Source organism: Trachurus japonicus, chromosome 17 (genome assembly GCF_045865225.1).
Source record: "Trachurus japonicus isolate A0001 chromosome 17, Traja_1.0".
NCBI classification, from domain to species: domain Eukaryota; kingdom Metazoa; phylum Chordata; class Actinopteri; order Carangiformes; family Carangidae; genus Trachurus; species Trachurus japonicus.
The window spans coordinates 11,565,710-11,588,928 of NC_140923.1; the positions used below are offsets into that span (position 1 = coordinate 11,565,710).

A 23,219-nucleotide genomic window follows, 5' to 3' on the forward strand; every position below is an offset into this window, starting at 1 on the left:
TTGTATACACTTATCTTTGTGTTCATCCATGTGTTGTATACCCCCCCAAAAAAGGAAAATAAAAATAAAAAATAAACAAAATACAGTGATGAGAAGAACTAAAATAAATTGTATTTCTAGTCGTCTCGAAACAATAACAGATATTTTCTTCTAAAATAATAAATATTATAATTTTGATGTAGTTTAAATTATAATACAAAAAGAATATGCAACATCTTGGAAACATATTTTTATTCACATATTTAATTAAAAAATTTAAAAACATCTATTTTCAATGGTACATTCCATTCATCATCCCTGCTTTTCAAAATCTACTATTTAATCCCATTTGGTCAACTTTTTCTTTATTTCTTTGTACAACATTTATATGTGCTGTATAGATACATATACTTCATATAACTACAAAGTACTGTATAACACTCAGGGGTTCTGAGCTGGATTTGAGTTCACCTATCAAAGTTGAATTATCCAGTGATGGCACGTTTTGTTTCTCCAGACCTTCAGTATAAAAGCTTTATGTGTGGGCTTTGAATGTTTGTCCAGATGGTTTGTAAAAAATATTTCACATTAAACACGTTGGAGCAGCAGTTCTCTATTCGTCCCACTTCACTGTGTGTTTGCATTCAGTTTCTATGTTTTATATCTGTAAAATCTTGACTGCAGTTTTTCCCTTCTGCATCCATGTGGCCCAGAAGTTTAGAAACGGTGACTTTAATAATAGCTACATCCCTGCTCAGAGTCCAGACGTCCTGGACTTTTGCTTCATGTCACCACTTCCTTTCATTTCCCTGTCAGCTACAGTTGTCACAGTCCTCTCCAACACAAACAAAAAAAAAAAAAAAACCTAATAGTTTTCCAGCTGCACATCAAGTTTGTGTGCAACAGAAAAACCATTTCGACATTTATAACAGTTATAATAATACAATACTGTTGTGATTTATACTGGAATTTAAAAATGAAGCCTTTTATGCAAGGCAAGGCAAGGCAATTTTATTTGTATAGCCCGTTTTTACAAATAGTTTGTCTCAAAGGGCTTTACATGGCATCGTAACAACATCCTCTGTCCTTAGACCCTCACATCGACTGAGGAAAAACTCCACGGAAAACCCTTTTTGCTCCATGTAAAAAAAAAAAAAAATAGTTTGTACAGAAAAATAAATCAGTCTAAATCAATATACAACAACATCGCCCCTGCTCACTCACTCTACTACTACACTTCACCTCCCCGGTCCTTCTGCCTCTCCTTCTCCTTCTCCTTCTCGCACTCTCTCTCCTTTTCTCGCTTCAGGGTCGCTATGGCAACGGCCTCGTCGAAGCACATGCTGTGAGGACTGCTCCTGCTGCTGCTGCTCGAGGCGCCACCATCGTCGCTGCTGTCCCTCCACCTCTCCCTCTCCCTCTCCCTCTCCCTCTCCCCTCCTCCCTCCCTCCCTCTGTCTGCCTCCAGCCTGTCCCTCTGCTGCTGCTGCTGTCGGAGCGTCAGGGCCGTGATCTTGCAGTGCTGGGGCTTCGGGGGCACCACGGGCACCGCCTTCACCTGGTAAACTTTGGGGTTTTGGGAGACGACCAGCTTCCTACCGACTCCTCCTCCTCCTCCTCCGACTCCCGACGTGGCCTCTTTTAGTTGTTGTTGTTGCTTTTCTACGAGATCTGCCGGTGATCTGAGATTGCCATCAGCTCTCCCCCGGCCGTGCTGCTTCTCCTTTTCTGGCTTTTCTTTTGAAACCGCTTCTTCTCCGTCATGATGATGATGTGCCTCTTCGCCGACCGCAGTCTTCCCTTCGATCGCTTCCTCTCGTTCGCTCGACGTCTCTTTTTCCTCTGATTTTTGCCGCATCTCCTGGTTTTCCTCCGTCGATTCCTCCTCTACCTCCGTCCTAACTCGTCCCTGTCCTTCCTTCACTTCCTTTATCTCGTCTCTCGACACCTTAACTTCCTCCCCTCCATCTGTTTCTAGACCACCGTCCGTCTCAAGCTGCTCTTCCTCCTCGCCCTCTATCACTTCACACACAACATCTTCGAGTTCAGCCCAAATTTTACCGCTACAGATTTCCCCGTCCTGCTCTTTACCTCCTTCCTGCATCTTCTCCTCATCTTTTCTTTCAGCTTTCTTTCCTTCCATATACGTCGGCTCTACTTCTTGAAATCCTCTCCCGTCCTCTTCCCCATCGCTGTGTTTCTCTTTCACATCCCCTCCGCCGCAATTTCTATCTCGATCTTCTCGGGGTTCCTCTAATAAAACGTGACATGTTGGATCATCGCTGGGAGGATTTTCAACAACTTCCTCTTCCCCTTCCACCTCCTCCTCCTCCTCATCCTCGACCTCGACGGTGCTTAACTCATCAATGTCCTCATCGATTGGTGGTGGGAAGTCCTCCCAGCTGTGTGTCGACACTTCCTCGTCTCTCTGAACATCTGCAGTGTTGAGATCTTCCTCGGCTGTTGTGCTGCACATGGATGACAAATAGAAACAGTTAATAAGAGTTGCTGCTTTTTTAGATGAAGATTTAGGGGTTACATTCATTTATTTGGACATAATTAGATAAAGAGTTGGCTTAAATACAGTTGTTTGCTTTATTTCTAACATTGTGTGGAAACAGTTTACCTTTTATATTCATATAAATATAATGTATGCCACCAGGGCCGTTGTATAGGGGAGAAAGGTGATGATAATTCTAGGGGCCCAGCGCCCAGTGGGGCCCATAAAAAACCCCAGTAGTCTAATCTTTGTATGACTGATTTATTCTGCGTAAGACCCTGACTATAGTACAACATCTTTCCAAGAATATTTGTCTTATTTCTTGTCCAAATGTCTCATTTCTAGTCAAAACTAATCTCTTTCCACTTTAAATAAGACTCATTACCTAAAAATTAACTTGTTTTTAGATCATTTTCACTTAAATTCACAATAAATAGAAAAATCTGCCAGTGAAAGTAAGTTTTTTGTGCTTGTAATAAGGAAGAAAAACTTGCTCCACTATCAGATTTTTTTCTACTTATTCCAAGTGAAAATCTGCTTGAAAGAAGTAAAAAGTGTCTAAAAACAAGCTACTTTTAATATGATGAGTCTTATTTTAAGTATAATGAGATTTGTTTTGACTAGAAATGACATTTTGACTAGAAATAAGACAAATATTCTTGCTAAGATACTTGAGTTTTTGCAGTGTAATGCTGCATTAGCATCAAAACAAAGAAGGCTAAATAAAAAATGATAATACATACGTAGTCTAAGAAAAAAAAAAAGGAAAAGTTAGGGGGAGGGGCCCACTTTAGTATTCTTTAAGGGGGCCCAGAATTCCTAGCAACGGCCCTGTATGCCACACATTATTTTCATATTTCTTGTTGTCTAACTCCAGACTGTTTGGACTGTGGACCTTTCTTGTCATTATAACATCTATTCATTTTGTTATTATGGAAAAGTTTGAATGTGCATGTGAAAAGAAGGTGGCCCCGAATTGTAATTACGGTAAATTCATTATATAAATGCAGCAAAGAAGTTGGTTTAATACCTCAAGACGATATTTCTTTAAAACCATTCCCTGTAAATTGTACTAACATGTTAATATCTGAGCCTATTTACTCATAAAGCACCTCTCCTACTCCTACCTCTCCAGACTGTCTGTCTGCGTGTACGTATCTAGGACAAACGGATTAGATTTTGGTAGCTAAAGGTCAAAAGGTAAAAAAAAAAAAAAAGGTTTGTTGTTGTTGTATATATTTTTAACCACTGGATTCAAATGCATGATGTAAAAATGTAAAATAGGAATCAGTTTCACCTTTGCATGTGGTTTTCAGGTTGCTCCTCTTGCTTATCGTGTGAATCTTCCTCTTCCTCCTGCATTATCTGTTTTCCCTTCATTCTCTCCACGTCAGCATCATCCGTCGCTTCTCCCTGCTTCTGATCTCCTCTTGTCGGTTCTTTAATGTGCAAAGTCTCACAGTGTCTCTCCTCAGAGCTGTGCGATGGATCAACAGGAGGAAGTCCATCGAGGTTGAAGCGACTGTCCTGTGTAACAGAGTCATTTTCCATCCCTGATAGTTTTCCTAAAATGAAATCAGCAGGAAGGCTTTTACAAAAAAAGCCCTCGTCTTCTTCTTCGTCTTCTTCTCCTCCACTACTGTACTCATTGTCCCTGTCATCCTCCTCCACATCCTCCTCATCCTCATCCTCGGAGCAACACCCCTCCGGCCCGTCGACGGGCGAGGTCATGTAAGGCAAGCTGAGGGACTTAGTGTGTCGGCTGTGCAGGTCGAGGCTGAGCGGCCTGTGTGGGGTTAAGTGGGTGGGACTCTGGACGAGTGTTTCAGGGACCGGGTGCAGCTGCATCTGTGGCTCTGCAGGAGGAAGAGGAGGAGGAGGAGGAGGAGAAGGAGCTTGGGCCATGACTTCATACTCATCGTCTGAGTGACCCGGAGGTTCGACGGAGAACTCCTGAAAAGAGAGTGTAATGGTAAATCTTAATATTCCTTTCTTTTAATCACTTGAGACACACTTAACCATCTGTGATGCCCAACTTCCCACTTCCTAATTCACACTCAAACCCCTTTGTATTTTAAATTGTATCTCTTAACTCCATACCTCGGGAGACCGGTGATGATACCTTCAAAGGTGAAGGTGTGAAAACACAATCAGGGAAGGGGCCGGCCAAAGGACACAAACACACCCCAGAAGTGGACCTTCCCTCAGCTATAAATGTTTAGGTTTTCCCATTGTCTTTGTCTTTTCTTTACCATCACCCACTTGGGTTTGAACTGACCTTTCCTTGCAAGGAAATAAAATCATGTCCGCCAGCGAAGTCTCTATTTCATTATTCACCAACAGCAAACGGCGGAGAATTTCCACGACAAGAGGCAGGAAGTGAAATAAAAGAACTTCAAGTAGGTATAATCTGACATCGTCTGCATAGAATTATAAAATGGAAAGGTGAAATCCCGCAATCTGATTGGTTGTTAACCGTGGTATAATGAGCATATACCACGGCTACTATTCTAAAGCCTTATCACAGCGTAGGCTATCACTCCGCCTCAGGCACGTATGAATGGAAGTTGTTGTCATGTATCCATGACAACGGACTGATGTTTTTACGATGTTAAAAAATGGACTAAAGTAGTTGAATTCACATGTTTAAGGTGAACTTTCACCTCCGGGGAGGGTTAACAATGGTAGAGGGGACTGAGCAGTGACTTTCACCTGAAAAAAAGCAGAGGAAAAGACGAGCTACAGAGCTACTTGGAGCTAACGTCTGGAGAGGTGGGACTATTTTTTTCACAGTGAGGCTATTTTATTGGATAATATGTATTTCTGGCTGAATAAAACTACATGAAATTGATTGCGTATCCCTCTTTCATATTGTCATTATTGGTAACCGTTTTATAAAAGCAATATATCACTCCAGTCCGTGGTATATGCTCATTATACCACTCTAAGGGGGATAATGAGCATATACCACGGCCTGTCGTGATATATGTAAGGGATAATGCCCGACGAGGTGTCCATTATCAGAAATTAATGGACGACGCGGAGGCGTGAAACGGTTGCTTCCGCGAAGTCCATTAATCTCTGATAATCGGACACCTCGAAGGGCATTATCCCACTTATACCATGGTCACTTACGAGATAAATACATATTAAATAAATTACTTATAATTTAATGTTGTTTTTACCGTTAAAATGTTGTTTTTACCGTTAAAATCACACGTCTTTAAGCGGCTGAGCCGAGCGGACTATTTAATAAACTCGTCGGCGATAAAAAAAAAAAAAAAGAGGGGCCCGCTGTGACTGCAGCGTGTTGCCATGGTGACTCTGCCACAGCCTGATAGTTGATCAGTGAAGGGAGGTGAGGTGACGGCTCAAATGTTACGTGACACAAAGTATTATTTCAGAGGGCCAGTGCACTTCTTACCGCTTGTGTGTTTACAGACTCCAGTGCGATGATGCGCTGAAAAAAAGTTGTTATGGTCCGAGTGTCCGTTGCCGTGGTTACCAACAAGCGTTTGAGCCAGCGCAGTAATATTTAGAACGTAATCAGGCTATTTTACCGGAACATCTTTATGGGTGTCCATTATCACTTCTTAATGGACACCCCGCAGCCAATCAGAATCATAGGCTGTGTTCGAAATCATCCACTCACTCACTCACTCACTCCCTATCCACTACATCATGTATATGATATAGTGGACTACATCATGTACACGATGTAGGGAACGACGGGAGGAGAATTCGGACACTAGACGGTAATTTTCTGGACGTGGTTGCGTCAGCAGATGCGCCAGGTGTTGCTGTGACGGAAGCAGACGCGCCGAGAATCATGTCAACAAACCATGGACGTATGAAACAAACCGGACACATAAAAAATAAAATAAGAAAAACCAGACACTTGCGGGAACATTTGAGGATGTGATTATGTGTGGTTGTGTTACTCGGACAATAAACTGTTGAAATATCGGAAGTTTGGTTTGGTAAACTACTGTTGTGTGTCCCGACCGTGAGCCGTTAGCGGCTCTGTGGCTATGCTCTGTGGCTATTAGCTTAGCTCGTCAGATCGTATTTACTACATATTCTACTACAGTTTCTTAATTAGATTGATTTAATGCTGCCTGTTAATGTTCGGATGCTGCTGCCCAACTCCTGCTCCTCGGGCGAGGCAAACGGAGCGAAGGCAAATATGTCTGAGGAGTTTTTTTGGTAAATTGCCTAAATAAATCGTAGCTAACATGCTAATTAGCTTCATCTTCTTCTCTGGCAAAACACGACCGCATTGCATTGTGGGATACGGGAGTAGAAAGTAGTGTACATCGCTTGTTCACTCAATTTCGCGGTGCATTGTGGGTGTTTTGTCATCCACTACATAGTGGATGAAATTAATCGCGGAGAATTCGAACAACACTACAAAATGGCGAACACACTATATAGTGCACTACATCCGTGATAGGGGGTGATTTCGAACACAGCCATAGACTGTAAAAAGAATGGACGTAGCACCGTGACGTCACCCATTGGTTTTGGTGAGTCTGTTTTGTGCCGCTACTACGGGGGTTTGAACCGCGCCATGTTGGATTCTACTTGCCATATTTGGAGCGGTGCGGCCATTGGCCGGCCAAAAAAATGAAATGTACCAGGCTGTAAATATGTTTTTTAAAGCTGTAAAATCGGCTATTTTAACATGGGGCTCAATTGGAGTTGCTCCCTTCTGGAGCCAGCCCCCAGCGACAGCCGAGGGGATTGCAGCTTTTTGAACGCGGAAGTGAGCTTCACTTCTCAGACCGACAACTGCCCCCTTGATCAGAATCGAGGATTCACCCAGACCATAATGCTTAAATAAACAACACCAACCGGATAGGAGCTGCTGCCATAGTCCATATGGTCCATGCCGCTGCAGTCCATTTGATCCAGGAAATCAAAGTTGCATTGGACGTAGCCAGACATCTCCTGCTCGTCTTTCTCCACTGCGGTCGAGTTGAGGACGACGTCGGGAGAATCTAATGCACAGACGTCTTCTGACTGATTCACCTCAGGCTCAGCATCAGTCGGTTCGCGCCCATGCATGTCTACAATAGAAATATAGGATAACATTAGAAACTGGATAATATTAGAAACATTTATACTAAGAAACCAATTCTGGGGTTTAAATTAACAGGTTCATGGTCACAGCGACAAGACGACATAAGATTTGTGTCTCTCTAATTAGAACAAATAATAGATAAAATATTGGCTTGTGCAAGGGGTATCATTGATTTTTTTATGGCATTTCCTTTCATCATAGTTATTCAGTGTTTGTCACTATACCCTTTAGTGCTTAACTACATCTAAAGGCAAAAGTGTTCACACTGTTTCTGAAGAGTGACACTCAGAAGTGAGAGTGAGGCAGAAAGTCGGCAGCAATGTTTAGCTACCCTTATTAGCTGATAGCAGATGTTGACATTTGCTGATTAGCACAAAGGTAAAGTTAAGGATGATGTCATTCAGTTTAGTCTTGCAAGTTGACAAACTGACATGACGATGGTGTCAGAGAGTTTTGTGTGTTTACAGTTGATCCTGAAGGCAACGTGAATTTCAGCCAATAGAGGAACAGTCTGAGGATCAACAAAGTCATTTAAAGATAAATAAATGCTGCAGGGAGCTTCATTGTCTGAACCAGAATTTATGGCAAATTAATCCATTCAATTGTTGCAAAGATATTTAGGTCCACAGACTGATTTGGTGAATAGTAAATGATATTGATAACAGTCATTAGTCTTGGCCGTCGTTTAGCTCGGTTGATAGAGCAGACGCCCCATGTGCAGAGACTATAGTCTTCCCGACTCGGGCGGCCTTGTGCTGCATCTCTCTGACTCCCCATTTCCAGGCTCTCTCTACTACTACACTATTGATTAAAGGCAAAAAGCCCAAAAAATATGCTTAAAGGGATAGTTCAACATTTTGGCAAATTGTCCCATTGCCATAATCCCTATAGTCATAGCAGTAGGTTCACCTTTATTTGTCGGTGCAAGCTGTTTTTAGAACGGCGGAGCAGAGCCGCGAGCTGCTCAGAGCTACACTACGGAGGCTAATGGGATTTCTCTGTTAACACCGAACTTGGAAAGACCAGCTTCTCTTACTGTGCACCTACAACCTGGAACACTCTGCAGAATCATTTGAAACTTACCTCACTTTTATCAATGGGACAATTTAAAGCCATAACTACATCTTATTTTACCTCTAACTGCTCGTGCTTTTAACTACTATGTTTCGATTTACCCTAATCACCTTAAATTCTGGTATTCTGTTATGTTTTTGTATGTTTCAAATGTCTTGTCTTCTGTCCTTGTGTGTTTTGTGTTTCATCTCGGCTATATTGTAAATGAGGTTACTCCTCAATATATCTCCGAGTTTAAATAAAGGTTATGAAATGAAATGAAATGAAATGGTTTCCCTCATCAAACTCATCAAATACACAATCCAACAACTCCACAACGCTCTGGTGGACAAGTTGTGACCTGCACATTCACCACGCTATGAGATAATAACACAACGTTACCAGACAGAGTTGTTTTAGAGGGAAATTCATGCAAAACCGCTGATGCGCGTTCGTTCCTGTCAGGGGCAGTTTTTTTGGCTATAGGGATTATGGCAATGGGCCAATTTCCCCAAAATGTTGAACTATCCCTTTTTTAAAAAAACAGTCATCATTAGTCTCAGCCCCTGTATATTCAGAGTAAAGGTTGTCATGGTGATGAAACAGGAGGAGTTACCCATGTAGTCACTGCCGTCGTCAGCACATGGGTCATAATTCACAGCGTCGTCATCGTCTGTGTTGGAGTTGGAGTTGAGGTTTTCCACCTGTTGTTGCTCTCTCGACACACTTCTGGTCACCTTCTTCTCCTCCTTCTCCTCCTCCTCCTCTTCCTCCTCCTCTTCTTCATCCTCTTCCTCCTCTTCCTCCTTTGCTCCTTCAGCCTTTTCCTCTCCAGCACCACCTGTCGCCTCTGTCTTCTCATCTCCCTCCCTGTCTTTCTCTTCCTCCTCAGCCTTCATCCCCTTCACCTTCACCTCTTCCTCTCTGCTTTCCTTCCTCTCCACCCTGTCCCCCCCTCCTCCTCCTCCTCCTTCCTTACCCTCCACCCTGTCCCCCCCTCCTCCTCCTCCTCCCCCTCCTCCGTCCTTATCCCTGTTGCAGTGGACGATCCTGCTGTTGCCCTGCAGCACGCCGTAGGCCAGGTTGGAGGTGATGTGCAGCGGCACGGTGACCAGGGTGGGGCCCGTGATGTGCATGGCCGCTCTCCGTCCCGCCTTAGTGGAGACCCCCGGGGATCTGGACTGGAGGGTCTCGCCCCCCACGGACCCTAAACCCTCGGGGTCCAGGGCGGTGTAGGTGCCCTGGGTCCCCGCGCCCCCGCTCACCAACCCCGTGCCCCTGCGGTACGTCACGGCGTATTCACTGGCGCTGCCGGTGCCGCCCGTCGCGCCGGTGCAGGGGGAAACCTCGGCGCCTGACGGAGGGGAGGGGGAGGAGGGGGCCGCCTGGGCAGACATGTTGGTGGAGGGGGGGCGCTGCGCAGAACGTCTGGAGCCTAAAGGGACAGAAAAGATAAAATCCTGTGTCACAAAAACCGTTCAGTCTACATGAAAATATTGCGGTCAATTTGCATCTTAAAAGGATAGTTCAACATTTTGGCAAATTGGCCCATTGCCATAATCCCTATAGCTTTAGCAGTAGGTTGTTACCTTTAATTGTCAGTGCAAGCTATTTTTAGAACGGCGGAGCAGAGCCGTGAGCTGCTCAGAGCTACGCTACGGAGGCTCATTATGGGATTTCTTGGTTTCCCTCATCAAACTCATCAAATACACAATCCAACAACTCCACAACGCTCTGGTGGAGGCCAATTTGCCAAAAATGTTGAACTATTCCTTTAACGAAAACTGTTGCTTAACAGGCCAGTACACACAAATCATAGTCATCTTCTCACTTTTCTTTATGTTGTTCAGGTTTTTCTTTTGGTTTTTTTTTATCATTTTGATCTCTGACACATTTGTTTGTGAAGTTTCAAACATTAAAACACCTGAATCTTCTAAAGGACGACTGCAAGCCACAGCCATCACATCAAAACGGTCAAGGTAAAGAAAAGAATATATCGCCTGGTTGTAAGAACTTTATCAAGATCATTAAAAATCATCCTTAAAAAAGGTCTGTGTTCAAATGTCCCAATTACTGTATTCTGGATGATGGGTGGGAGAAAAAATCGATTCACATAAATATCGCGATATCTTTTTGGACGATTTTTAAATCAATTTTTTTTTGTGTGCAGATAAATATTAAAAATGCAGCCTAAAAATCGATGGCAATATCATAGAATCGCAATTTAAATTGAATCGCCATCCAAAAAAATCGTAGAAGAATCGAATCGGGAGAAAAACATATCGTCCCAGCCCTAATCCACAAGCTTCACAATGAATGAGTTTCCATTAGACTATACTGTCTAACTGTGGGAACCGGATGATTCAGAGTAAAGACGATGTTGTCTCAGATAATCCCCAGATGGACTGAGTTTTACCTCACTGGTCAATTAAAGTTTATAGAAATGAATAATAGGTTTTTGCACCTTCGGTTTTATATGGCGGGGAGCTGAGGGAGTCCATGCTTCTGGCTGGTCTCAGAGTACCCCTGTCTTTTTCTGAAAGAGAAAAAAAAATTAAGATTATACAGGCGTGGAAAAACTGAAAACACACAAATTTAATTTATTGTACCAATAAGACCCCACATTCAGTCTGAAGCTGTAAGATGACCAGGTGCTGTGCTGACAATCTATTCTAGACAGCATCTTAAAGCAGATATCAGTGGAATGTTTTTGTTAATATAAGTCCTAAATAGTCCTATTTTCCGTCAGCAATCACTTACATGAAGTATTTCAGCCTAAACACGAGTCTCTCCGTCACTCTGCTCTGCTGTAACCCGAGGAGAAAATTTTCCTTGTGGGATACAAGTGTTATCCAATGAGGGGAGAGAACGGCATGAAGGGCTGTGTGTGCAGCCAAGGGATGCGCGTGAATGTGGTGACGTAGCACGAGGACCAATTGATGCCTGACAAGGGCGGGGGCTGCTAACTCATGGTGCGTTCAAGGAAACTCGTACTTTGTGTTTTTCCTTCCTGTGAAGTCATACCAGTTCGATCTGGTACGAGTTCACGGGTCGGAAGTTACGAGTGGCCGTTATAGGGAACTTTCACAGACAACAGGACGGTAAAAACACGAGCTACGGGTTACCTGGAACGCTACCAAGTCGTAGTTGTGACTTGAAGCTGTAACTTACGGTTTCAAAAGCCTGCCTTGAACACAGCATTAGCCGAAACGGCCGTGCCGATGATATCTGCTTTAAGTTCCTATTAAAAGAGTGAGAAGTCTTCATCTTCAGACTTCATTTAACAACAGCAGAACTTCTCTCACTCTGTAAAACATCATCAATTAATAAACACAGGAATCAAACTTACTATAAAATCTTAACTTGTTCATGGAAAAAACAGAACCAAACCAGAAGCTTATACTTTCATACAACAGCTAATTTCCATAAGACATTTTGTACCTTTAGCTGAGTGTTTGTGTCTCCTCCGTGGGTCTGGGAATCGTCCTCCGATGTTGAATATGGACATCCACTTCCTTCCCTTCAGAGATCCTTTTCTCCTGAAGCCACATTCATAAAAATAAAAATTAAAAAAATAGAAGAACAGCAGAGATGAATCACATTGAGGAAACTCAGAAACGTGTTTTCAGTCACTTGACCTCACGACATAACGTCAGCATGTTTCACTCTACCAGGAAGCAGGGCCGTTGCTAGGAATTCTGGGCCCCCTTAAAGAATACTAAAGTGGGCCCCTCCCCCTAACTTTTCCAGTTTTTTTTTTTCTTATACTATGTATGTATTATCATTTATTATTTAGCCTACTTTGTTTTGATGCTAATGCAGCATTACACTGCAAAAAGTAGCTTGTTTTTAGACACTTTTTACTCCTTTCAAACATATTTTCACTTGGAATAAGTAGAAAAAATCTGATAATGGAACAAGTTTTTCTTCCTTATTACAAGCACAAAAAACATTTCACTGGCAGATTTTTCTACTTATTTCAAGTGAAAATTTGTTTGAAATAAGTGAAAATGATCTAAAAACAAGTTAGCTTTGACTAGAAATGAGACATTTGGACAAGAAATAAGACAAAAATTCTTGCAAAGATGTTGAGTTTTTACAGTGTACTATGAGTATTAGTCAGGGTCTTACGCAGAATAATTCAGTCATACAAAGATTAGACTACTGGGGTTTTTTATGGGCCCCACTGGGCGCTGGGCCCCTAGAGTTATCATCACCTTTCTCCCCTATACAACGGCCCTGCCAGGAAGTTTAACACATTGTCCGTGATTGACAGTGGACTCACTTGTCTGTGCCTTCGATGATGGCGTGGTAGGGTCTTATGGCGAGGGGTCCGTCCCCTGGACTGATGTTCCCGATGTTGGGAAGAAGGTGAGGGTGGCTGGACCGGAATAACGGCTCGTCCGGACTGAGCTCTGACGTCGGGGAGGGGAGGGACTTCCTCCTCTCGGCTGATACACCTGCACACAGCAGCAGACGGAGATGAGGCAGAGGTCTGTGTGTGTGTGTGTGTGTGTGTGTGTGTTTATTGTTGTTTATTGTTTATTGAGGATCCCCATTAGCCGACGCACAAACGCCAGGCTAGTCTTCCTGGGGTCCTTTTCAAAAGTTCAAAATAAAATAATAATACACAGATCCAGTTACAATAAAAAGAAAGGAAAAAGGAAAAGAAAAAGAAAGTTCTCAAAATGATAACATGAAAGTTTAACTCTTAAAGCAGAAGTAAGCGGAATATTTGTGTTAATATAAGTCTTAAATAGTTATATCTTCCGACAGCAATCACTTCTATAGAGTGTTTGGTCTGAAACACGGGTCTGTCAGTCACTCTGCTCTGCTCTGAGCCCAGGAGAAAACTTTTCTCGTATCCTACAAGTTTTATCCAATGAGGAGAGAGAACGGCATAAAGGGGCAGTCCTCTCTGTGTGTGCAGCCAAGGGATGCGCGTGAATGTGGTGACGTAGGGACGAGGACTGTTATGGTGCGTTCAAGGCAACTCGTAACTCGTGTTTTTCCGACCTGTGAAGTCGTACCAGTTCAATCTGGTACGACTTCACAGGTCGGAAGTTACGAGTGGCCGTTATAGTGACTTTCACAGGTAAAACAGGTCGGAAAAACACGAGTTGCGGGTTGCCTGGAACGCTACAAAGTCGTAAGTCGTGACTTGAAGCTGTAATTTACGGTTTCAAAAGCCTGCCTGGAACGCAGCATTAGCCAAAACGACCGGATCGCTTACTTCTGCTTTAAGTCTAAAAAGTGACTTTACATGTTTCTTAAATGCTTTTTTTACTGGGAATAGTCCTAATATTTAAATGAAGAGTATTCCATAACGAAATGCCTCTAGCTATATACAACAGTGCTTTCCATTGAATTAGCTAGTTCTTGGTCGTGGTAATGCAAGTAGACCTTGAGTTGAAGCTCTAGTACTGTAGTGGTGAACATCAGCATTATAACCAATCTGATTACAAAGATCTTATTATGAATAATGTTTCGAATAAATAACAATAAACTGCTGGATTGAACCTATGAATAACCTTCAGCCATCCAAGACAAGAATGCATACGGTCCACACTCGATCTATAAGAACAACCAAGAGTAAGTCTAGCTGTGTGTGTGTGTGTGTGTGTGTGTGTGTGTGTGTGTGTGTGTGTGTGTGTGTGTGTGTGTGTGTGTGTGTGTGTGTGTGTGTTCTTACCTAGCTCTGGAAACAGCTGCGGCACGTGTGTGAGGATGAACTCCACCACAATGGACTGAACCCTGACCTCCATGAAGGCTGCTGTGCCGTTAAACCCGGTCGCCTCGATGTCCTTCGACCTAAAAATAGAAACCAATTGATGGATTATTGATTGATTGATTGATTGATTGATTGATTGATTGATTGATTGATTGATTGATTGATTGATTGATTGATTGATTGATTGATTGATTGATTGATTGTGTGGCTACTAGTTCAGTGTATTTCTCAAAGGCGGCGGCAGCACACACTGATGCTAACAAACACACCTGAGCAGGTTGGGGGCCCAGACGATGGCCAGGTTTCTGGCGTGCATGTTGGTCTCCGAGGAGTGAGAGGCCATCCTGACCAGATGACGCATCAGGAACTCCAGAGTCCTGAAGGAGGAGGAGAAGAAGTAGAAAAAGAAGTAGAAGAAGAAGAATTGAATAGATCTATGATGGTTTTTATATTGTCACATTATTGTAGGGATAAAACATGATAGCTGATTTCAAGTGGAGCACAAATCAGTCAGTTAAAGTTCAAATAAAACTCCTAAAAACTGTGACTTGATAACTCATATGATACAGGGGTTTTCCAGGGTTAAATGGAGGTCTGAAGTGTAATGTGTTTCTCTGTAGATGTTATTTTTTATAACGGCGGAGCAGAGCCGCGAGTTTCCCTTATCAAACTCATCAAATACACAATCCACACTCCAAAAACTCAAAATCTTTCCAAGAATATTTGTCTTATTTCTTGTCAAAATGTTTCATTTCTAGTCAGAACTCATCTCTTTCCACTTAAAATAAGACTCATCACCTAAAAATTAACTTGTTTTTAGATCATTTTACTTGTTTCAAACTAATTTTCACTTGAAATAAGTAGAAAAATCTGCCAGTGAAAGCAAGTTTTTTGTGCTTGTAATAAGAAAGAAAAACTTGCTCCACTGTCAGATTTTTCTACTTAAATAATCTGCTTGAAATAAGTAAAACATGTCTAAAAACAAGCTACTTTTTAAATGTGATGAGTCTTATTTTAGGTATAATGAGATTTGTTTTGACTGGAAATGACATTATGCCTAGAAATAGGCCAATGGACTATGAGATAATAACGAAATGTTACGAGACAGAGTTGTTTTAGAGGTAAATTCATGCAAAACCGCTGATACGCGTTCCCATCGGGGGCAGTTTTTCAGCAAGCAGACTCTGTATTTCCCTCTAAAACAACTCTGTGTGGTAACGTTGTGTTATTATCTCATAGCGTGGTGAATGTGCAGGTCACAACTTGTCCACCAGAGCGTTGTGGAGTTGTTGGATTGTGTATTTGATGAGTTTGATGAGGGAAACCAAGAAATCCCATAATGAGCCTCCGTAGCGTAGCTCTGAGCAGCTCACGGCTCTGCTCCGCCGTTCTAAAAACAGCTTGCACCGACAATTAAAGGTAACGAACCTACTCCTAAAACTATAAGGATTATGACAATGGGCCTATTTGTGTTGAACTATCCCTTTGAATATATCATGAAATTCTACCAACGGAAATTTGCTTGGACACACTTTAGTACTCAGTTGATACTGAATATCATCGAACCTACTGCTATGACTATAGGGATTATGGCAATGGGCCAATTTGCCAAAATGTTGAACTATCCCTTTAAAGGAAAATGAGGCAGGTTTTTCATTGTGGGTTAAGTTGGAAAGTCTATAAGACTGTACCTGTAATGAGGTGGTGGCAGCTCTTTGAGAACATCTCTGATCTTCACCAGCCTCTCCTCCTCCAGCTGGATGGCCACGGCCTCCTGCAACACACACATTTCACTTTATCACTGATTTTTTTTTAAAGAAAATATGTTTTTTTTATCCCAATTTGATTTAAAATCCTAATGGTAACATTTGTGTGTATGAGCTTTTTACTCACAGCAAACTTGTCGTACAGCTGGTACGTGAGCAGAGGGTTGGGCAGCTCTCTGAAATAAGCTTTACACAGAGAGCTGACACAGTGGATGTCCTGCAGGTACACATCCTTGTTCAGATCTGGAATCCCGTCGTTCTCAAACTCTCCCCTGGTTGTAGACAAAGACAGATTCAATCAGTTTAATTCAGTAAATTTTAAAACAGAGTATATAATACAGGTTAAAAGAGAGGCCGGTGGGAGAACTCGCCTTAGTTTCTGTATGTTGGACGACACTCCAGACAACCTGTAGATCCCGTCCACGATCCCATTGAGCTCAACAAATTCACTGCAGCATCGCAAAACCTGAGGAACTGTGTCACATGACCCAAGTTATTAACCTGAATAATAACACGGGTGATCTATAAAGGTTGAATATGAACACACACATCCAGGTTTGTATGTATTTTGTTTCATATGTGACAGCCAAGACATGAAGACTTGCTGTTGATTGTATTCATATGCACTACATGTGATCATAAAAGCAATGTCAAAATCACATGCACAGACATACTGATATATGTATACTATATATATACTATGTAATCCTGCAGACATTTAACCTATTACCGTATATGTCAATCACTGAAATACACGGTTGACCAAAAAATTGGAATAAAACATTTTTTTTAACCTCTTCTCATGAAATCATTATGATATTGTGATTTATTCTTGATAGATAAAGTGTACTATATTTTCTCAAAACTTTATTGATCAATCTCTTCCAAACATAACACTGTGAAAATTAAAGCACAATTAACCTTTATAATAGAAAATAAAGTTATTCCAGCTTTATGGGAAACCATGTATTTTGAAAGTCAAATTTTCAACCCTGGAGTGTTAGGATATTTCATCAATAGTTTTTATTTTCATATTGCAAATCAGTTACCATGGTGGTTCCTCGCCCGTCTAGGGTAAAACATTTGCAGTATCTTTAGAGTATTTTCATTTCAATATTTTTATAGTATGCTTATTTACAGTATATTTTTATAATTAATTTCTTTTTACAGTATTTCATTTGTAATATGGCACCACGATTTTTCATGTAATTTCTACAAATCCTACATAAACAACACCTAGCTCAACATTTAGCAAAGATATTCAGTTGAGTTTCCATCAACTTATCATTTTTAGTTTCAATATTACATCCGTAGATCTGGACGTGGTTGGGGGCTCACAGCTGCGTTTTATACATTTTGGAATAACACTTCAGTTTGACGCGCTCTGAGCTGCTGCTTGGTCAGATGATATTTGATTAAATGTCGAAGTTGCCAAATATGGTTCTTTGCCCAAAGGGTTAAATTGAACATTTTCTAACGTGTGATTTTGTAAAAAGCAAAATTTTCAAAATCAAGTAATTGTGATGTTGGAGGAGCACCATTTCTTTTAGTCTGAAGAAGTATTTAAAGGACTGTCATGACATTTTGCACAGTGAGATGAATCTGATTGTAGCTACTGATCTGTGACGTTTCCTCTGACGTTTAAAAATGTGAAAATAACTATCAACTATTAAATGTACTGGTACAAACGTCCAGTATAAAACCCCCCTTCAGCGTTATCTGACACTGACTTTTCATGTGACATCATCATGAGGTCAAAGTTTAAGTTTGTTTGAATCTAAATACGCAGAAACATAATTATATTCCCATCAAATATGCTAATTAGCAAATATAAGCATGCTGCGATATATTTGATCTTGATGAATATTACACCTGCTAAACATCAACACGTTAGGCTACTATTGTTATTGTGAGGACGTTAGCACACTGATGTTAGCATGTAGCAGGAAGCACTAACACCTGTACCTGAGTCATCCTCACAGAGATGCTAACAAGGTTAGTTTAGTTTCTATTTACAGGAAAGTTGAAACATAAAATCCACAGGGACTTTATGTGTGTTATGAAACAGCACCACATGTCTCACTTTATAAAAGGACCAGTAGCCTACTATTTAATGCATTGGAGCAGACCTGTGGTGTAGTTAATGGTGGGGGAAAAAAACTAAATATGTAGCTACTACGTCTTTTTTTTTTGCTTCATATCTGTCTGCTTAATGCAAAATTAGGAATTAAGCATTTTAAAAACACAACAAGTGTTCTTCAATATTCGCAAAAACACATTTCTATTTTCCCAGATCACACAGGATGTTCACTACAGTAGCCCATACTGTAGCGTACATACATATCTATACACACCATCATATTGTGTGATCATTCAGACGTCTTCCAGTTAGACACTGTTGAGATTTATCTACATTATGGTTATTTATCTGTACACTGCAAAAACTCAAAATCTTTCCAAGAATATTTGTCTTATTTCTAGTCAAAATGTCTAATTTCTAGTCAAAACAATCTAATTCTACTTAAAATAAGACTCATCACATTAAAAGTAGCTTGTTTTTAGACACTTTTTACTTCTTTTAAGCAGATTTTCACTTGAAATAAGTAGAAAAATCTGATAGTGGAGCAAGTTTTTCTTTCTTATTACAAACACAAAAAACTTGCTTTCACTGGCAGATTTTTCTACTTATTTCAAGTGAAAATTAGTTTGAAACAAGTGAAAATGATCTGAAAACAAGTTCATTTTTAGGTGATGAGTCTTATAGAGATTAGTTTTGACTAGAAATGAGACATTTTTACAAGAAATAAGACAAATATTCTTGGAAAGATGTAGAGTTTTTGCAGTGTACAGTATGTTGTGGTGTTTAGTCTCTGTGCTGTAGTGTATGTTAATGATTACAGAGAACAACACAGTACGATATATAGGACTTTGTTTTGTAGTGGGGGGGGTCGTTCACTTACTCTCTTGAGAGGAGGCGGTCAGGTGCTCGAGCAGATCACATCCAAACACCTTCTCTTTGTTCCCTCCTCTTCTCCGAACTCTTCGCATCTCTTCCTGTCGTCTGTTTCCACCTCACATTCAGACGGGCCTTCGCTCCGAGCCGCTCACTCTGTGACCGTCACACTGACTTTCTGACTTCCCGTGGATGTGTTGACCTTTTTGGTTAATGTGACACTGGCTTTGTAAAGGTGCTGCACATTTCACAGATTTGACCGTGCTGCTACTGCTGCTTCTGCTGCTTCTGCTGCTTCTGCTGCTGCTGCTGCTGCTGATGTTTCTGCTTCCTTTACTTTAGTGCATGGTTGGTTGTTGGGTGCAGGTTGCTTCCTCTGTAGAGCTTGCGTTGCATGGGGAGTTGATGTTGTGTTGAAGCTGGATTGTGTTAGGACATACTTTGGTTCATCTTCCAGCCTGAAAACAGAAAAAAAAAAAGCAGAAATAAAAGGTTTCTTTGTGCACACAGCGGCTTCACATGGCAGAAAACAATCTCCCCCTTTAAAAAAAAAAAAGAGAAAGAAATCAAACAGCAAATGACTACGAATGCTCCAGTATGCATATGTGGCTCTTCACTTCCCCCCCCGGTGCACTCAATTTATTTTCGAATGAAAGGCCACACCCTTGCCTCTGAACTTCTCCTATTCAGTGAAGTGAGCCACTGAATGTTTCACTCCAGTCAACCTGTAATGTCTCTCTGGACCGGCGGACACATCTAAACCTCCAATCTCAGCTCCCGCCCGAGGACTGGGTTCACTACAGACCCGGTCTGACCTACTCGCCCACATGCCACGGCCATCGCGGCCCCTTTTTTCACTGCAGCGGAAGTGGAGCAGCTCTGTTTTATAAGCCTGAACCTATAGACACCAAGACTACAAGACACACACACACACACTGAGGCTCAAACTCAGTCCCCGCATCTTCCCCCATCGTCCTGACACCTGCCACCGCCGTCCTGCCGTCCACCATCCCTCCCTCCCTGTCTGTCCACTCTGAGGAAACGGTCTCAGCGTGGAAACCTGAGAGAATATACAAAGTTTAAAAAGCGACTACGAGTGTTCCTACCTTCGCTCTGCATCGGCACGCAAGAAGCAGCATAAAATGATGACGCAAGAAACCACTAAACTTCCCCTGTTCACTTCCTGAGTGTCGCTCCTTCTCTTGCGCTTTCTCTCTGAATGTGGCCCACGGTTTCTCCGCCTCTGCTGATTGAGTAGGGAAATCAGTTCAGTGTATCAGTACAGTGCATCTATTTCCCTTTATGTGACTCTGTTTGTCTCCGTGCAGGCCAAGTAGTTCCTTGTATGATGAGGTTCACCCCTGACAGCAAAAAGATTGACGTTGAAAAGAGCAGTTCAACTGTAGCGAAACAACAAAATGTTTGACTCATTTCCTTTTGGTTGTGTCAGTTGTGCATGAACGCTGTGTACCAACTCTGATCACAGAGGCCTAGTAGTACTACAGCATCCTCAAAGTACCAGTGCCCCTCAGCCCTTTACATCAAAACACAAAGTACAACAAAGGCTTTAAAAAAAAAAAAGTACCAACATAGACGCCACAAACTGCTGCAAACAGCTTCAAACCAGGGGCCAATGAATTATTCAAAAGGCCCAGAAATCATAAATACTGGCATACCACATGTACCACAAAGTGTAATCTGTTTATGATCTGAGTCTCAGCTGTTTTTGGTGTTTTTTTGCAACAAGCAGAGAATGAGTTTGTTATTTGCCATTTTAAAAAGGTTATTACGTAATCCTGCTATGATAATCTGTTGATTCAGTTACAGTAAGAGTTGCTCGGGGTCAGCTGGTTTAAAGCCGAACAATTTCAATTTTGAAAGACTACTGTAACATGTAGCTCACCTAGTAGAACAGCACTCTTTGTAGTCGACTTTGTTCTAGTCTAGATTCAAATCCTTCCATCAACATGCAATTTTGGTGATCAATGCATTTTCTTTTGTCATCATCATTATGATCACTGCTATGTGTGTGTGTGTGTGTGTGTGTGTGTGTGTGTGTGTGTGTGTGTTTGTGTTGTGTGGCCTCTCTCTCTGTTTGGTTTCTCTCTTTTTGGTGTCAGACATCACTGCCTGTTATGCTGCCCTTTTCTGCTAAAGCTCTGATTGCTAATTGTAAAACTGTGTGACAGGTGTTTACCCATGTGATGAGTCAGTGTGAATAGTAGGGAAACTAACTTTAGAATATTGAATAACAGTATGTTACTCGTGAAAACAAGAGATTTTCTTCATGAAAATTGTGCCAAATGCAGAGAATTGTGTGTAGTGTTTTGAAAAAAGTGTGTTAGGCTATAGAACTGCAAATTGAGTGTAAAGCAGGAATTGTGCTTGTAGTTTAGCAGATTTGGTTCAGGGAGTTGGTGCATGAGTTAGATGTTGAGGCCATTGTGTCTCAAGTACCAAAAATTGTGTGTAAACAATAAGTATATTTGGCTAATTGAGGATTGAGTTTATGAAACAATGTGTTAATAATGACAGTCAGATTTGTCAGATTAGCTAGTGACAGTGAAGTTCATTTTGGTCCAAATGCTCCATGTTTTCCAGAAGGTTAATGATCAATTAGAGTGTTTTTATTATGCAACCTGGCAACTCACTATTTTGTAAACATCATTACCGAACAATGTCATATCAAATTTATTCTGCATAATCTGTCATACCTATGTGTAAATATCTGTCTCTTTTACACAAATCCCCCCACTTAGCGTTAATAAAGGCTTATTATATGGGTTAATGCACTAGTTTCAAGCAGGTAATTTTCCAAGCACCATAACACAAATAAATGACTGTCTACTGTTGTAAATTATAAACTAAATGATATAAAATAATTAGATTAATTTATAATCCGTCTTTTCATTTGATTGAAAGTAGCCTACAGTACATCACACTGATAGAGCATGATTCATTCTGACAGTGCGCAAGTTGTCCCATATTTACGGTAGCGCCTTGTCACCTGTGGCTGCTTGTACAACAGACGCTGCCATGGTAACCTCGTTTTAGATCCCTGCGCGTTCCAAAATGGCGGAAATAACGACGAACTAACGTCAAAAACACGACACAAACACGGTTAGATGTGCGTTTATTTCACATGGCAGAAGATACAGAAGTAGTTTGAGTAAATATACAAAGTCCAGTGTGTTAAATGCGAGGAAGTGGAGGAAGTGGACAGAGAGAGACACCGCCCGTGTGAAGCGGAGAGGTACTATAAAGCGAGCGCCGCTCTCTCTTCCTTTAGTGCCACCAAAGACGGTTTATAAACCAAGAGCTTCCATGATGAGTCAGCTGTATTGACTCCAATGGGAAAATTGAACGTGAACACAGATTATGGTCTGTCTTTTCTCCCCACAGTCACTGTAGTAAATTTTGGACTCATTTTTCACAAGCCACATCTCTTCTGAACAGTTTGACACCAAAATGGCAATTTTCAGACGGAGAGATCAGGAGAAAATCCACTTTGTTTTAAGACCTGTCTCTGTCTCTACGACACACTCTCGCGAGATTTGGCACAGATCTCCTAGGCAACGTCAAACAAACGGCCGCGAACTCCCGTGAAAATGATTTTAATTATTTTTGTCATGCTAAATATGACTGTTAGTAGTGTAAATATTTAATGTTATCATAAGAAAACATTAATATCTCACTTTCGTCTACCTACAAATTGTATAAATCCACACACACGATCACAGACGAGGTGGCCCAGCGCCCAGTGGGGCCCATAAAAAACCCCAGTAGTCTGATTTATTCTGCGTAAGACCATATAGTACAACATCTTTCCAAGAATATTTGTCTTGTTTCTTGTCCAAATGTCTCATTTCTAGTCAAAACTAATCTCTTTCCACTTAAAATAAGACTCATTACCTAAAAATTAACTTGTTTTTAGATCATTTTCACTTAAATTCACAATAAGTCGAAAAATCTGCCAGTGAAAGTAAGTTTTTTGTGCTTGTAATTAGGAAGAAAAACTTGCTCCAGATTTTTTCTACTTATTCCAAGTGAAAATCTGCTTGCAAGAAGTAAAAAGTGTCTAAAAACAAGCTACTTTTAATATGATGTGTCTTATTTTAAGTATAATGAGATTTGTTTTGACTAGAAATGACATT

At 41.3% G+C, this 23,219-nt stretch overlaps 1 protein-coding gene across 1 annotated transcript; it reads right to left on the reverse strand.

The window, feature by feature from the left end:
• Window positions 1-291: 291 nt before the first annotated feature.
• On the reverse strand, window positions 292-20,390 carry arhgap30 (Rho GTPase activating protein 30). The gene is made up of 14 exons (XM_085803690.1): window positions 20,172-20,390; window positions 19,073-19,523; window positions 16,484-16,586; window positions 16,240-16,384; window positions 16,038-16,120; window positions 14,616-14,723; window positions 14,308-14,426; window positions 12,901-13,075; window positions 12,057-12,154; window positions 11,080-11,151; window positions 9,232-10,050; window positions 7,334-7,548; window positions 3,777-4,432; window positions 292-2,447 (listed from the first exon to the last, which is right to left on the reverse strand). The coding sequence occupies exons 2-14, from the start codon at window positions 19,158-19,160 to the stop codon at window positions 1,211-1,213; spliced, it is 3,918 nt and encodes a 1,305-aa protein (XP_085659816.1). The 5' UTR covers window positions 19,161-19,523; window positions 20,172-20,390; the 3' UTR covers window positions 292-1,210.
• Between the last annotated feature and the right edge of the window lie 2,829 nt (window positions 20,391-23,219).

Excerpts from the sequence above, each read along its gene's own strand:
- arhgap30 (XM_085803690.1), bottom strand. The coding sequence starts at position 19,160 with ATGCGAAGAGTTCGGAGAAGAGGAGGGAACAAAGAGAAGGTGTTTGGA. Across the intron at positions 16,121-16,239 it reads AGCTGTACGACAAGTTTGCT|GAGGCCGTGGCCATCCAGCT; the intron begins GTGAGTAAAAAG and ends TGTGTGTTGCAG. Across the intron at positions 13,076-14,307 it reads GCAGCTGTTTCCAGAGCTAG|GTGTATCAGCCGAGAGGAGG; the intron begins GTAAGAACACAC and ends TGCTGTGTGCAG.